At 37.0% G+C, this 17,807-nt stretch overlaps 1 protein-coding gene and 1 pseudogene across 1 annotated transcript; one reads left to right on the forward strand and one right to left on the reverse strand.

Annotated features, from left to right (window-relative positions):
* Positions 1–144: 144 nt before the first annotated feature.
* On the reverse strand, positions 145–15,581 carry LOC145555524 (cation/H(+) antiporter 15-like; annotated as a pseudogene).
* On the forward strand, positions 15,582–16,456 carry LOC145642441 (protein EARLY RESPONSIVE TO DEHYDRATION 15-like). Its single transcript, XM_081693624.1, has 2 exons — positions 15,582–15,936; positions 16,023–16,456. Exons 1-2 carry the CDS (start codon positions 15,687–15,689, stop codon positions 16,178–16,180), a joined length of 408 nt encoding a protein of 135 aa, XP_081549750.1. The 5' UTR covers positions 15,582–15,686; the 3' UTR covers positions 16,181–16,456.
* The last annotated feature ends 1,351 nt before the right edge of the window (positions 16,457–17,807 follow it).

Raw genomic sequence — 17,807 nt, forward strand, 5'->3', positions numbered from 1 at the left:
ACTATAAACTTGGAAATTTTTTGAGACAGGTATATATACAGATTTTAGATACAACCTAGACATCTACAAGACAATATCCTATGCTACTTCAATCCAAAATTGGGATTAACCTAGGACCTATTTTTCCTAATAGGATTTGTGAATCTATCTATAGTAACTGTCCTTCATCGGGCTATTTTCACTGTCTATTGAAATTTCCACTGATGGGTTATGAAGGTCACTTATTCTTTCAGTAAATGGCTCATCATGTACATACATATCCCTATTTTGTGGCACTTGACCAGTGGATGTGTTGATTTTTTCGGTCATCTTTTGTTGATGTACAACCAACACAGATGCTGTGGTTTTAGCATCAGGAGAGGCAAGTAAGTCACCGATTACACCAAGCTCAGGACATTCACTCCATTCATGGAGTCCAAATAGAAGCGGGGAGTGCTGATGGCTTCTTCCCACTAGTATTAGATCATAGCTATTATCCATAGTTCTAATAGATTCAGCCAACCCAACGCCATCTTTTACCAATTTTTCCTGGTACATGAACCGCTCATTTCCAGAGTTAGCCTTCTTATAGAACTCAATGGTTTCACTTTCGTTCTCTCTCTCTCTCGAAGTATCCCGACCTAAGAGAAGAAAACGGATGACTGTTACTGCAACTTGCTCATGCTTGACCATCCTGGCTCCATAGGCTAGTGATTCTATGTCATCTACCCCTCCAATGAAGAGCACAGCAACACGATAGATTGACTTGTTATTGAGAATTGATGAGGAACCATTTATTGGACCTCGGTCAATGAGAATCCCGAGTGAGCATGGAACACATTCAAGGAGCTTAAGGTTCATCTCCTTAATGGGCCGGTTCACTGCCTCTACTGTGCCATCTATAGCCCATTGTTTGTGAAATGGCAAGATTACAAAATTGGCTCTCTTGTCAGATGCCACCCTGCATACATCATCATGCATGGCATCAAAGTGAGACATGTTTGTGTAGACCTGCACTGAGGCTTTGCCTTCATTTTGTTGTTCATATTGCTGGAAAGCATTGGAGATATGGTTGTTACATGAGCTGGTTGGCTCAAGGGTTCGCTGGGGCCTGTAGGCTAAGAGCATGGGCGCTGACTTGCCTACGACTTCTACTAGGATGACAACTATGACTGAAATAGGGCTTTCTTCCGAAGCACCTGAGGCTTCTAGAACGTCTACTAGGGTAGGGACATTGTTGTGTTGGTGAACACACACCACCATTTTCATCTCCGTCTTTCTTGTGATGTTGAATGGTCATCCTCGTCACTGGAACATATCTTCTTGAAGGACCATAAAAAATTTTGACAAGAGGAGATATGATTGCAGTCACTAATGCTGCAGAGAGTACCAGCAAAGTGAAGTCCTGGCCTGATATTTTCTGTAGTTAGCAAAGAATTGTGTTACGCATGGAAACAAAATTAACCCTAGATTGAGAATAAGTACTGTTGGAAGGTCTTCATTTTGAGAATATGATTGGATTCATACCTTATCCTCTAAGACCAAGTTGTAAATGATTAGCTCATTGATGCCTCTGGTGCTCATCACGAGGCCAAGCACGAAAGCCTCTTTAAAAGGTATATTGCCATGCATTGCTGGTATCATCACTGCTGCAAACTTAGCAGCTACTCCAGCAAAGACAATTATTCCTGTCTGCCATGATTTCCTGAAACCAACACTGAATATATCTGTCTTCAACCCGCCAATGGCGAGAAATGTAGGATAGAGCAACCCGGAAACAAAGGTATCCAACTTCGACACAACTGCAGCTCCAAGAGGTGATGAATTGGGTATAGCCAATCCCAAAACTATAGGTCCAAGGAAATAATGCTGTCCAACAATCTCACTTAGCAGGGTAGATATAAACAGCATTACAAATATAATACTTAGTTGCAACTCATTCACTCCTAGTGACGAGGTTGAGGGTGCACTTTTGGTGTCTTTATATGGTACCAAGAACCGCAACAGGAGATACCGAACCACGAAAACAATACTCACGATGAAACCTAAGATGGACATGATTGCTGCCATCGACCTTAGGAAGCCCTCTTCCTGAGTCTCAAAGTATGCAAACACGAAGGCACAGGTGCTCAAAACTAGAAGGTCATAGAACATAGAGGTGGCCACAGCTAAGCGGCCCACCTCTGTGTTGAAGATCTTGAGCTCAGCCAAAAGGCAAGCAATGGCTGGGAAAGCTACTAAGGATTGGGATCCCACTAGTAGAGGTAAGGATCTCCGGAGTTCTGATTCGATGTTAACTGTATTTATGATAGCAATGGTAACAGACAGGGGAATGATTAGGGTAAAGATGAAGAGGGACATGCTTATTGAGATGGCGATTTTTTCGGGCTTAAACATTAAGCTAGCATCCATCTTTACCCCAATAGAGAACAGGAAAAGAACAAGGCCAAAAGTGGATAGTGTTTCTATAATTACATTTCCTCTTTGAGGAAATAAAATTGCTGCTACATTTGAAGCTTTCCCAAGAACTGATGGCCCTAGAATCACACCACCCTGCATTTCAAATCAGATGAAATTTTAATTTGGATCACTCCATAACTAGGTACAAAAGCATCATTTCGTGATGTAGTCTACTATGCGCTGAAGGCAAGTTCAGCGCACAATGCACGGATTTTGAGTTTGTGCACAAGGTGTTATGGTCATTTCACACCAAGGTAAAACTATTTGCATCTTAAGAATTTGATTCAGTTTTGCAAAAATGACCCCCTCCTCTCAAATGAGACCACTAAAACATTAAACAACATAGAATAGAAACATTGAGCCTCATATCATATCTCACATCTTACAATTTTTTTGTGAACATTCATCAAAAATGACGGAACTTAATCAATCAATAATCCATTCTTAACCATAGAGCGTCAAAGGTATCATATAGTGCATACTAAAATCACACGTACGAAAAAACAAACACATTGATGCATTAGTCGTGGAATCGAAAAGACTTACAAGAATTTGACATACAATGGTGGATTGTCCAAGAGGCCTAAGGCAAATCTCGGCAGCTTTAGAAGTGAGAGATATCAAGATGAGTTGAGCTAAGAGAAGTGGAACGCTTGACCGCAAAGGATTCTTACCATCCCACAAACCATGAGAATTCACCATTGTAGGGTTATGCCTATGGCAATACATTGATCTGTTTGCAAACGTTTCCATCTCAATCTATCGCAATCAACAATCATAACACAAATTAATGATTTTATTGTTGCCTTTTCTTTTTGTTGGTTTTTTTTTTTATTTTTTCCTTGAATGTATGATTATGTTGTGTAAAAATTAGAGAGAAAAAGAAAAGAAAAGTGATAGTTTGTCTTTGTTTTTTATTGAATGATCAACTTTTTGGGGGGAATGAGGTGCATGAGAGATTGAGAGTAAAGGGAGGGTGAAAGAACGGACATTCTGTTGAATCAAAAGAGTATGATTTATCATTAAAGTGGTGATCTATTTGGTAAAATAATAAAAAATAAAAAATAAAAAAATTCAGAACATGGTAATTCGTATTTTTTATATAGTTTTTGTTTTTAATTCCTAGGAGATGTAAATATTGTTCAACGGGATCAAGAAAAGTTTTATTTACAGGGTCTTAATATGTCAAGATTCAAATATGTAACCCGGTAAAATTACAGTTATTAATTTTCATTGGAAAATTGATACTTGTGGCTAGAGTTGTCAATTCGGGTAAACGGGTCGGTTTTGGGTCGGGTCAATTCGGATTAATTTCATAAGCTATGCGGGTCGGGTTTGGGTTGGGTCGTGCTTGGTCGGGTCATACTTCTTATCGGGTATGGGTCAGGTTTAGGTCGGGTTACATTCGGGTCGGGTGAACAATAGGTCGAGTTTAATTCGAGTTTTCACAGATTAAAACGGGTTACGGTAATTCTCAAGTTCGAGTCGGGTTCGGTTCAAGTCAATAATTTGCGGGTTAGAATCAGGTCGGGTCATTCTCGGGTTTGAGTCGGGTTCGGTTCAAGTCAATAATTTGCGGATTATAATCAGGTCGGGTCATTTTCAAGTAGGGTCATTCTCGTGTTCAAGTCGGTTTCGGTTCAAGTCAATAATTTGCGGGTTATTATCGGGTTGGGTCATTTCCAAGTCGGGTCATTTTCCGATTCAAGTCGGGTTATGTTCAAGTTAATAATTTGCAAGTTACAATAAGGTCGGGTCATTTCCAAGTGAGGTCATATTCGGGTTCAACTAACTATAAATAGATAATTATCATTTTAATCAAGCTAATTATTTCCTTTGACTATAATATACTTCGTATATGACAATATACTAGGGAATTATAGTCTATAATTTAGGAAGATAATTATCTCCTTTGACCATAAAACAAATACGTAGTATATACTATATTTAACTCTTAAATTTGAGGATGATGCTTCTGTCGTTTGTTGGCCTGGACCGACTTGGTCTCTCTAGACAAAATGATCAACAATAATAAGGTGGTCTAAATTGCATTTAAGGTGATTTGAAATCGGGTCAGAAACAATTTGTGTTGAATTTTGACCGGGTAAATAACAAGTCGTGTTAATTTCGAGTCGGGATAGTAACAAATCGGGTTGAATTTTTGGGTCAGGTAAGTAATAGGTCTGGTAAAATTCGGGTCGAGTCAATAACAAGTCGGGTTGAATTTGGGTAAGGTCAATAACAAGTCGGGTTGATTTCGGGTCGAATTTGTAACAGGTTGGGTTAAATTCAAGTCGGGTTAGGAATGGATTGGGCTGAATTCAGGTCAGGTTAGTAACAAATTGGGTTAAATTCGGGACAGGTTAAAACGGGTTAGGGTCAATTTCGGTTCAAGTCGGGTTCGGTGAAAGTTAATTAAATTGGTCGTTGTAAACCGGTAAATCGGTGCAAGTTGTAAATCAGTAAATTGGTCGTTTAACAACAAATTGGATGGTTCCACACACCCAATTGGACTCCCGAAATGCATAAGGGACCATGGTAAACATTTCGGCAATTTTTATTTCCATGCGGAAAAAAGTCAAAAAATTTCAAAATTGAAGGCTGATATTTACGTTTTTTGAAAATTTTGGAGGATTCAGGGCCCAGTGTAAAAAAGTCTTGATATTTTAGGGGATACATCTCGGGGTCATATAATGCCGTTTGGAACCATATATGATCGTTAATTATATGTTGTCATAAATGTTTGTAGTATGCTTGAGTTAATGAAATCGGTGCAAGTTGTAAACCGGTAAATTGGTCGTTTAAAGACAAACTGGATGGTTCCACCAACCCAATTGGACTCCTAGAAGGTATTAGAGACCATGGTAAACATTTCGGCAATTTTTATTTCTAGGCAAAAAAAGTCAAAAAATTCCAAAATTGAATACTAATATCCACGCTTTTTAAGAAATTTTTGGAGGTTTCGGGGCCCGATGTCGAAAAGTCTTGGATACATCTCGGGGTCATATAATGTCGTTTGGAACCATATATGATCATTATTTGTTGTCATTAATGTTCGTGGTAGGCTTGAGTTAATGAAATCGGTGCAAATTGTAAACCGGTAAATTGGTCGTTTAAAGCCAAATTGGATGGTTCCACCCACTTAATGGGACTCCCGGACGGTATTAGGGATCATGGTAAACATTTCGGCTATTTTTATTTCCGATCAAAAGAAAGTCAAAAATTAAAAAATTGAAATTTCCGAAATTGAATACTAATATCCACGCTTTTTGAGAAATTTTGGATGATTAGGTGCCCGATGTCGACAAGTTTTGAAATTCTAGAGGATACATCTCAAGGTCTTATAATGTCGTTTGGAGCCATTGATGATCATTATATGTTGTCATAAATATTCGTGGTAAACTTGATTTAATGAAATCGGTGCAAGTTGTAAACCGGTAAATTGGTCGTTTAAAGACAAATTGATTAGTTCAATCCACCCAATTGGACTCCCGGAGGGTATTAGGGACCATGGTAAAAATTTCGGCAATTATTATTTTCTGGCCAAAAAAGTCAAAAAATTCCAATATTGAAGGTTTATATCCACGTTTTTTGAGAAATTTTGGAGGTTTCGGGTCACGGTGTCGAAAAGACTTGAGATTTTAGGGAATACATCTCGGGGTCATATAATAACGTTTGGAACCATATATGATCATTAATTGTTGTCATAAATGTTTGTGGTAGGCTTGAGTTAATGAAATCGGTGCAAGTTGTAAACCGGTAAATTGGCCGTTTAAAGGCAAATTGGATGGTTCCATCCACCCAATTGGACTCCCGCAGGGTATTAGGGACCATGGTAATCAATTCGGCAATTTTTATTTTCGAGTGAAAAAAAGTCAAAAAATTCCAAAATTGAAGGCTAATATCCACACTTTTTGAGAAATTTTAGAGGTTTCTAGGCCCGGTGTCAAAAAATCTTTAAATTGTAGGGGACAAATATCGGGGTTATTGATGAATCACATTTATATAGAGTTTATCGGCACATTTATGCTAGTTTTATAGTTGATTTTTGAGTCTTTTGTTGCTTTTTAGGTTGTAATTGCATAAGTTGTTCATTTTGTGCTCTATTACGCTTCGTTTGTGTTTTATTAATGTTTCAGGTAGTTTCTATAACTATTCGAACGCTTTCGGGGTGATTTTGGAAGAACGGGACAATGAAAGGATGAAAAGTCGATGAATGGAGGTCACTTAAAGAAGGATATATGTTTGTGGAAGCTTGTTTTGAGATTTATATGCATGAGGAATGAATATAGTATCCACAAGGGTCGTTATGCACTTTACGGAAACGAATTTGAGTTAGTAACGAAGTTAAACGATGTTTTACAAAGTGGCAAAAATGGCTTTGTCCACTCTTTTGATCATAACTCAAGTTCTACAAATCGGATTGATGCGATTCAAGTTGCGTTGGAAACTAGACTTGAAGATCTTTCCAATGATAGGTCACACGCCCCGAGAAGATTCCTAGAACAGAAGTTATGAGCATTTGAATCTAAGCGCTGCAATCAGCCAACTGCAGGGCTGGCTGCGCCTCTGTCCCGCGCCCCCTCGAGGCTGCTGCCGCCACTGCCAGGGCGCGGGAACCACCCTGCGGCCGCAGGTTCTGGCGAGCAGTCACAGCAGCCATGTATAGCTCGTGTTCTCGACTTCTCTTGCGGTTTTATGCCACGTCATCTTCTATCATCCAATAGTAATTCAACTTATGTACTTATTATTTTCTTATTACTTTTCTTTAATTATTTTTAGATTAGTTTTAGGATAATATAAATACTCAAGGGATATTATTTTTCCCTTATGCCTTTTTAGGCCTTTTTATACTTTTTATTTTTACGTTCGTTTTAGTTTTTCTCTTGAACCCTAGTTTCTCATGGCATCTCCATGGATTCTTCCATGGATGATTCTTGGGTTTATTATTTCAATTCATTGAGGTAATTTTATTTCTTTATTTTAATTATGCTTTCTTTATTAGATTTAGCTTTAATTATTTATTTCATGTTTGGGTAGTTAAATTTCTAGGGTTTGGGAATCCATGTTTATATTATGAATCTTGATTGATAATTTTAATTAATATTTTGATTATTGATTTCTCTAATTGATAGTGTTCTATTGTTAATCTTGCAACTTGATCAATTGTTTGATTAATTTTTGTTAGTAAGAGTTTGAATTGAAAGATCTTACTTTTAGAGGCTTACCTACAATTAGCAATTCTGATTATGTTAGCGACCGAACTACATATGTTGAATTGAGAGTGTTAAGATCCGACTGTAGGCTTAGCAATTGCTCTAGTTAATTGATTGATTGAATTGTTATTGATATTTGATAGATTTAGAACTATAAACATGGTGAACCATAGCCCTAGGTCTTTTTATTAATTATTTTTTTTCCCTCTTTTAATTTAGACTATATTTTCATCCCAATTTCGCGACATAGTTAGTTTCTCCATACCTTGAAAGCTAGATTGAATAGTCATCTCTCTGTGGATTCGACCCTACTTACCCTACTACATTGTTAGTTGGTTTTGTTAGGAATTTATTTTTGACAGGTGTACGACAACCTATCAGTTATATAATGCCTTTTGGAACCATATATGTTCATTATTTGTTGTTATAAATGTTCGTGGTAGGCTTGAGATAATGAAATCGGTGCAAGTTGTAAATTGGTATATTGGTCGTTTAAAGGCAAATTAGATGGTTCCACCCACCCAATTGGACTCCCAGAGAGTATAAAGGACCATGGTAAATATTTCGGCAATTTTTATTTTCGGGCGAAAAAAAAGTCAAAAAATTCCAAAATTAAAGGCTAATATCCACGTTTTTTGAGAAATTTTGGAGGTTTCGGGTCCCGATGTCGAAAAACCTTGAGATTTTAGGGAATACATATCGGGTTCATATAATAACGTTTGGAACCATATATGATCATTATATGTTGTCATAAATGTTCGTGGTAGCCTTGAGTTAATGAAATCGGTGCAAGTTGTAAATCGGTAAATTGGTCGTATAAAGGCAAATTGGATGGTTCCACCCACCCAATTGGACTCCCGGAGGATATTAGTTACCATGGAAAACATTTAGCAATTTTTATTTCCGGGCGATAAAAAGGTCGAAAAATTCCAAAATTGAAGGCTAATGTCCACGCTTTTTGAGAAATTATGGAGATTTCGAGGCCCGGTGTCGAAGAGCCTCGAAAATTTATGGGATATATCTCGAGATCATATAATGCCGTTTGGAATCATATATAATCATTATATGTTGCCATAAATGTTCGTGGTAGGCTTGAGTTCATGAAATCGGTGCAAGTTGTATACTGGTAAATAGGTCGTTTAAAGGTAAATTGGATACTTCCATCCACCCAATTGGACTCCCGAAGAGTATTAGGGACCATGGAAAACAATTCGGCAATTTTTATTTTTAGGCGAAAAAAGTTAAAAAAATTCCAAAATTGAAGGCTAATATCCACACTTTTTGAGAAATTTTTGAGATTTCGTGGCCCAATATCGAATAATCTTGAAATTTCAGAGGACATGTCTCGAGGTCATATAATGTCGTTTGGAACCAAATATGATCATTATTTGTTGTCATAAATGTTCGTGGTAGGTTTGAGATAATGAAATCGGTGCAAGTTGTAAACCGATAAATTGGTCGTTTAAAGGAAAATTGGATGGTTCCAACCACCCAATTGGACTCTCCAGGGGTATTAGGGACCTTGGGAAACATTTCGGAAATTTTTATTTTCGTGCGAAAAAAGTCAAATGTTCCAAAACTAAAGGCTTTTTGAGAAATTTTGTAGGTTTCGGGTCCTAGTGTCGAAATGAAATAAGATTTTAGAGATACATCTCGGTGTCATATAATGCATTTTGGAACCATAAATGATCATTATATGTTGTCATAAATGTTCGTGGTAGGTTTGAGTGAATGAAATCGGTGCAATTTCTAAACCAGTAAATTGGTCGTTTAAAGGCAAATTGGATGATTCCACACACCCAGTTGGACTCTTGGCCCAGAGATATTAGGGACCATGGTAAACATTTCGACAATTTTTATTTTCGGGCGAATAAAATTCAAAAAATTCCTAAATTGAAGACTAATATCCACGCCCTTTTGACAAAATTTTGAAGTTACGAGGCCCGGTGTTGAAAAGACTTGAGATTTTAGGGCATACATCTCGGGGTCATATAGTGTCGTTTGTCGTTTGGAACCATATATGATCATTATCTATATGTTGTCATAAATTTTTGTGGTAGGCCTGAATTAATTAAATAAGTGCAAGTTGAAATTATGTAAATTGGTCGTTTAAAGGAAATAGGATGGTTCCACCCACCCAATTGGACTCCCAGAGGGTATAAGGGACCATGTTAAACATTTCGGCGATTTTTATTTCCGAGCGAAAAAAAAGTCAAAAAAATCCAAAATTGAAAGCTAATACCCACACTTTTTGAGAAACTTTGTAGGTTTCGAGGCTCGGTGTCGAAAAGTCTTGAAATTCGAGGGGATATATCTCGGGCTCACATATTGTCGTTTGGAACCATATATGATCATTAATTGTTGTTATAAATGTTTGTGGTAGGCTTGAGTTAATGAAATCGGTGCAAGTTGTAAACCGATAAATTGGCCGTCATTGGATATTTCCATTCACCCAATTGGACTCCCACGGGGTATTAGGGACCATAGTAATCAATTCGGCAATTTTTATTTTCGGGCGAAAAAAAAGTCAAAAAATTCCAAAATTGAAGGCTAATATCCACACTTTTTGAGAAATTTTAGAGGTTTAAATTCTAGGCCCGATGTCAAAAAATCTTTAAATTGTAGGGGACAAGTCTCGGGGTCATATAATGCCGTTTGGAACCATATATGTTCATTATTTGTTATCATAAATGTTCGTGGTAGGCTTGAGATAATGAAATCGGTGCAAGTTGTAAATTGGTATATTGGTCGTTTAAAAGCAAATTGGATGGTTCCACCCACCCAATTGGACTCCCAGAGGGTATAAGGGACAGTGATAAATATTTCGGCAATTTTTAGGGGCGTGAAGGTCTCTCTTTCCCTTCTCTTGAGCTCGTTTACCGGGCGAAAAAAAAGTCAAAAAAATCCAAAATTATTGAAGGCTAATATCCACGCTTTTTGAGAAATTTTGGATGTTTCGGGGCCCGGTGCCGAAAAGTATTGAAATTCTAGGGGATATATCTCGGGGTCATATATTGCCGTTTGGAACCTTATATGATCATTATTTGTTGTTATAAATGTTTGTGGTAGGCTTGAGTTAATGAAATCGGTGCAAGATGTACACCGCTAAATTGGTTGTTTAAAGGCAAATTGGATGGTTCCATCTACCCAATTGAACTCCCGGAGGGTATTAGTGACCATGGTAAACAGTTAGGCAATTTTTATTTTTGGGCGAAAAAAAGTAAAAAAATTCCAAAATTGAAGGCTAATATCCACACTTTTTGAGAAGTTTTAGAGGTTTCGAGGCCCAGTGTCGAAAAATCTTTAAATTGTATTGGACATGTCTCAGGGTCATATAATGGCGTTTGGAACCATATATGATCATTATCTGCTGTCATAAATGTTCGTGGTAGGCTTGAGATAATGAAATCGGTGCAAGTTGTAAATTGGTATATTGGTCATTTAAAGGCAAATTGGATGGTTCCACCCACCCAATTGGACTACCGGAGAGTATTAGTCACCATGATAAACATTTCGGCAATTTTTATTTCCGGGCGAAAAAAAAGGCCAAAAAATTCCAAATTGAAGGCTAATATCCACGCTTTTTGAGAAATTTTACAGATTTCGGGGCCCGAGGTCGAAAAATCTTGAAATTTTAGGGGACATGTCTCGGGGTCATATAATGTCGTTTGGAACCATATATGATCCTTATTTGTTGTCATAAATGTTCGTGGTAGGCTTGACATAATGAAATTGGTGCAAGTTTTAAACCGGCAAATTGGTCGTTTAAAGGAAAATTGGATGGTTCCACCCAACCAATTGGACTCCCTGGGGGTATTAGGGACCTTGGTAAACATTTCGACAATTTTTATTTCTAGGCGAATAAGTCCAAAAATCGGTGCATTCAATTTTTGAAATAAATGTTCGTGGTAGGCTTGAGCGAGTGAATGAAATCGGTGCAAGTTGTAAACCAGTAAATTGGTTGTTTAAAGGCAAATTGGATGATTTTACCCACCCAATTGGACTCCCGGAGAATATTAGGGACCATGGTAAACAATTCAGCAATTTTTATTTCCCGGCGAAAAAAAGCCGAAAAATTTCAAATTGAAGGCTAATATCCACGCTTTTTGAGAAATTTTAGAGATTTCGGGGCCCGATGTTGAAAAATCTTGAAATTTTAGGGGACATGTCTCGGGGTCATATAATGCCGTTTGAAACCATATATGATCCTTATTTGTTGTCATAAATGTTCGTGGTAGGATTGAGATAATGAAATCGGTGCAAGTTGTAAACCGGTAAATTGGTCGTTTAAAGGAAAATTGGATGGTTCCACCCACCCAATTGGACTCCCCGGGGGTATTAGGGACCTTGGTAAACATTTTGGCAATTTTTATTTTTGTGCGAAAAAAGTTCAAAAATTCCAAAATTAAAGGCTAATATCTATGTTTTTTGAGAAATTTCGAAGGTTTCGTGTCCTAGTGTCGAAAAGAAATAAGATTTTAGAGATACATCTCGGTGTCATATAATGCCGTTTGGAACCATAAATGGTCATTATATGTTGTCATAAATGTTTGTGTTAGGCTTGAGTGAATGAAATCGGTGCAAGTTGTAAACCAGTAAATTGGTTGTTTAAAGACAAATTGGATGATTCCACCCACCCAATTGGACTCTCGGAGGATATTAGGGACCATGGTAAATATTTCAGCAATTTTTATTTTCGGGTGAATAAAAGTCCAAAAATTCCAAAGTTGAATGCTAATATCCACGTTTTTTGACAAATTTGAGGATAATGCTCTTTTATTTTGCTGGCCTGGACCGACTTGATCTCACTAGACAAAATGCTTTGATCAACAATAAAAAGGTGGTCTAAATTGCATTTAAGGTGATTTGAAATCGGGTCAGGAACAATTTGGGTTGAATTCATTTAAGTCGGGTCATTAACAAGTCGTGTTGATTTCGAGTCGAGTTATTAACAGATTGGGTTGAATTTTTGGGTCGGGTTTGTAATATGTGTGGTAAAATTCGGGTCGGGTCAATAACAAGTCGGGTTGAATTTAGGTCAGGTCAATAACAAGTCGGGTTGATTTCGGGTCAGGTTGATTTCGGGTCGGGTTTGTAACAGGTTGGGTTAAATTCAGGTCGCATTAGGAACGAGTCGGGTTAAATCTAGGTCAGGTTAGTAACAAGTCGGGTTAAATTCGATTTTTGACAGGTTAAAACGGGTTTGGGTCAATTTCGGTTCAAGTCGGGTTCGGTTCAGGCCAATAATTTACGGGTTACATTCGGGTCGGGTCATGTTCGGGTTAACTCGGGTCTAGGGTTGTTTTCAAGTCGGGTTTGGGTCACCATTTTTTCGGGTTCTGAATCGGGTTTGAGTTGATATTTCGGGTCGGGTCAACTTTTAACAGGTCTATTTGTGGATATTTTGGGTCACCATTATTTCGGGTTTGGGTCACCATTTTTTTTTTCCTCATGAGTTCTTATTTTTATATACCATGACATGAAATATTATACTTCTTCTAATTTATTTTTACTTGATACAATATTACATCAATGTAGTACTAATAAATAACTGATCAGCAAAGCCATAACGGGATGGTGCTTTAAAGACCAAGACTTTAGATCGAATTCTATCTTAAGATTAGATTACTGCGAGTAACTCAAATGAATTGGTACAAATGCTATAGGATGGAGGTACTACTGTACTATATTGATACTTTATTAATTACACAACGTTAACCGACAACTGATCCAATTAGCTCATCTACTTGCTACTTGTTACGGGATCAACATGTTCGTTAATTTTAGTATTCTAATGTACTACCTCCGTTAATAGTTATATGCAATTTTCTTCTTTATGTGAATTGCTAAATACCACCAACGTTTTTTATCAAACCGCCAACAAAAGTAATGAAGAGACAAGATTACCCTTATTATCCCAATTTGGCTCTCTCTCTCCTAAGTCCATCAAGATTCAACACTCAAATTCAACCATCAACCACCATCAAAATTAGAGCAACCACCACTGCCACAACCCACACCACTGCCACCTCCCACACTACCACAAGTCCATGACCACTAGTCCACCACCAGCACCCACCATCAAGGTCCACAGCCACAAAGATGTATTGTCTTATATTTTTTATATTGCCCAACAGAAGCAGTCAACATCCATCAATAAAACGACGACCCACCACCTTCCTTCGTCGGCAGGAAGGTGGTGTTTTTTAAAATCCGGCGACCAACACAACCGGCGCGCAAAACCGATCAACCGGCATGGTAATCGGCGTTCAAAATCGGTTATCGTACCGGTTGACTAGTTTTGGACGCCGGTAATCGTGGTCAACCGGAGGCCAAAACCGGTCAACCTACACGGTAACCGGTTTTGGACGCCGGTTACCGGCGATGTCCACCAGTTTTGACTGCCGATTGATGACGCCGGAATAATTAAAAAAAAAAGTATTCCCTTTCCCACCATCACGTCAATACATTCACCATCATATGTATTCGCGGTCGTTGCTATCTTGTACTCGCCAACCCCTTCACTGTCACAAAACTTTAACCACCGCCGCCGCCTCCCTACATTGTTGTGCTGCTGCTGTCCTTCACCTCTCCCCAATGTGGTTATGTGGATAGTTGGTGACAGTAATGTTGGTCGTGGATGGTCAAAGGGAGGAAAAAAAAATATAGTAAGGGTACTATTGTCTCTTTACATCAAATGTTGGCGGTTTTGATAAATAATGTGTGCGGTATTACCCCCAAAGTTGCATATAATCATTAACGAAGGTAGTAATTTAATTTCTTTAAGCTTTATGTTTTTAAAATAGAAATTGAGAAGAAAAAAAAGTAGCACAATTGGCGTGACGTGAGTCATGTTATTAAAGCAGTAAAAATGAAATGTGGCATCTCTATAATGGATTAGAACAAACTAACAATGACGTGTTACTCATTAATGAAGATTTAATAATACATTAAAAAATACGACTAGCAGTGTATTTAGCCTTTTGTTTCTTCGCACGTGTTGGTTGCTCCCCAACTAAAGGTCACTAATCCTAACCCATATATCGCCCACTGATTTTTAACAAAATGTACAGCCTTTTTACGCTTTCTCCTCTGCCCGTCTGCCGTGTTCTTTGATATTTTTTTTTTCGGTGTTTAGAGAGCCACAAGGACGGGATAAGAACCGTATTCTTTGATGATAAAGTATATTGTAATATGCTCTGCTGTGCTCAATCTACACTGTTTTGCTTTATTATATTATGTTATGTTATGTTGTGCTCTTTTTTGCCTACTCAGAAGCTTAAAAAAAAAAAAAAATAGAGTTTAAGGCCATGTTCTCTTCAGCTTAATTTCATTTTAATACATTTTTTAAGTTGCTTCTCTCATAAAATATTCAATTCAACTTCAATTATGTTGAGTTCAGTTCAGTTCGGTTCAGTTCAGCTCCAATCTATCTTGTTGAGTTCAGTTTAATTCAGCTCAGCTCAATTTAATAAATCACAAAATCTATAACAATAATATTCAATTACCCTTGTTAGACTATAGATAAGTCATAAGTGTAACATTACATACTTAGGTTGCGTTATATTCACCTAATTTTTACTTATCTGATCTTATCTAAACTTATATGAATCTATTAACCCTTATTAGAACTTATTTTATAATTTACCCTGTAATTACTAGAACGACTAACACGCCTAATATAACATCCAATTATTTATTTTCATTTTAATTACTGTTAAATTAAACAAGATTCTTGTTGACTATGATGAGTCATACATACTCCATTTAAGACTTCTCATCTAGAAAAATCCGTACTAGTCTAGTTTTATCCACCGACCCACAACTTTCCCATTTCCTTCCTCCATATCCAAAACCAAGTGTCATTTCCGTAATTTTACCAAACTCCAATACCCTTTTCTTACTCTCTCTCCTATAAATATCCATTTTACTATTTCATCACCTAACATTATCCATTATTACACCCAAATTTCATTTCTCAAATCCTATCCAAAAAAAATATATCACCAACCTCAAAAAATATCTTCAACAATGGATGTTCTTCATCCTCAATCACCTCCAAGATCGTTAGCATCATCGAGATTGAATCCTAACGCTCCGATCTTCGTCCCGATGAAATCGTATCAGACGGTCGAGGATTTCTCCGATCAGTGGTGGGATCTCGTTCACTCTTCTCCCTTTTTCCGAGATTACTGGCTTCAAGATTGCTTTGATGATGTCGTTGATGATTTTGATCTCCCTGATTTCGATGACGCCTTTGAAGAATTTCATCCTCCTAAACGTAACGTTTTTTCTCTCTTTTATTCCATTTTTTAATAAAATCACGTGTCGATCGGTGTAATTAATGTTTAATTTGTGATTTTTCAGCGGAGGAGAAGGTAGCGGTGGCGGCGGAGGAGGAGGAGAAGAAGAGAGAGAAGGAGCTGATATCAATGGCGGCGTTGAAGTGGATTGGATCGAACGGAAAAGCAGTGGAAGCGCCGAAGTATTCGGAGAAAGCGCCGAAAGTTGTGAAAAGAGTGTGAAAGTGAATCCAAGGACGATTCATCAGCCGCGTTAAAGTGATTGATGATTGACGAAGAGTAGGAAATCGAGCTTTGATTTGTTATGTTTTTTGTATAGAGGAAACTGTCTTTGATTTAGTTTATCTGACTTTGATTTCGCAGTTGTTTATTTGGTTAATTAGAGTAAAGTTGTTTTGATTTGATCGAAAGTTTTAGCTTTCGTCTTTGTATTTTGTAATTAAGCTCTTGTTTTCGATGATTAGAATGAAAAGGAAACGAAAGATTAGAGTTCAAAAACTTTAATTTGTGAGATCAATGATCGAATGTGTTATGTCCTTAAGTAAAATAGGTGAAACATTTGATGAAGTTGTACTCGCACTGTGTGTTGCAACTATTAAAAAACGGAAGAATTGCTGTATGAATAATTTGCTAGTAAAGATGTTTAATTCAAGAAATCAAGTCCCTTGGCACTTGGTAGGAAGTGAAGTGTTGTGGACTAGGCTGCTTCGAGCTCGTTGCTACAAAACCAGCCCGAACTAATCATGTGGTCTTGAGTCTCTTTGACTGTTTTAGACTTTCAGTAGGCTCACTGATCAACCATCTTAGACTTGTTGGGCTTGTTTTATATGTAGTAGTGTAGTACTAGTATAAGGAAATGAAAACAAAATGTTACAAATACACGGTCCAAATTATGCTAACGACTATGGAGCAGTAACAAGTATAGAGTTATCATCAAGCTAAACTTAGTTCAGTGGAAAAGATTACACTTTTTAACTTTGAAATTGAGAGGGTTCAATCTTTACTTGTGATCATTGAGGGAGGTGATTCCTTTCCCTTCACTCTTAAAGTGTAAAGTGTGGTTGAAGAGTACGATTAGAGTTCTTCTCTTTACACTTAAAAAAAATAAAAAAAATTAGAGTCCTCCTTACTAAAATAAAATTTTAAAAATAAATAAATAAGCACATAGTAATCCTCGTAATCAAAGTAATTAAACGACTTTTAAGTCTCAACATGACATAAGCATAAAAATAACCCATAACATAAATCAAATAAAATAAGAAAAAAGTTAAAGTGGAAAAAATTGACAATAAATAATTAGTATTTATTACACCGATTTACTTGTGAATTATCGATAAATTTTCAAATTAATAATATTAATTAAATGTTTATATGCAATTCTTAAGGCTGCATATATCATTACCCATAAAAAAATATAGCAAAAAAATTAAAATAATATTAGGGAGGCCAAACCTCCAAAATTTCTCAAAAAGTGTGGATATTAGCTTTCAATTTTTGGATTTTTTAACTTTTTTTGCCCGAAAATAAAAATTACTGAAATGTTTACCATGGTCCTTAATATCATCTGAGAGTCCAATTGGGTGGGTGGATCCATCCAATTTGTCGTTAAACGACCTATTTACCGGTTTACAACTTTCACCGATTTCATTAACTCAAACTTACCACGAACATTTATGACAACATGTAAAAATCATATATTGTTCCAAACAGAGTTATATGACCCCGATATGTATTCCCTTAAATATCAAGGCTTTTAGACACCGTACCCCGAAACCTCAAAAATTTCTCAAAAAACGTGGATATAAGCCTTCAATTTTGGAATTTATTGACTTTTTTTCGCACTGAAATA

This window comes from Chenopodium album, chromosome 8 (genome assembly GCF_948465745.1).
Source record: "Chenopodium album chromosome 8, dcCheAlbu1.1, whole genome shotgun sequence".
NCBI lineage: Eukaryota > Viridiplantae > Streptophyta > Magnoliopsida > Caryophyllales > Amaranthaceae > Chenopodium > Chenopodium album.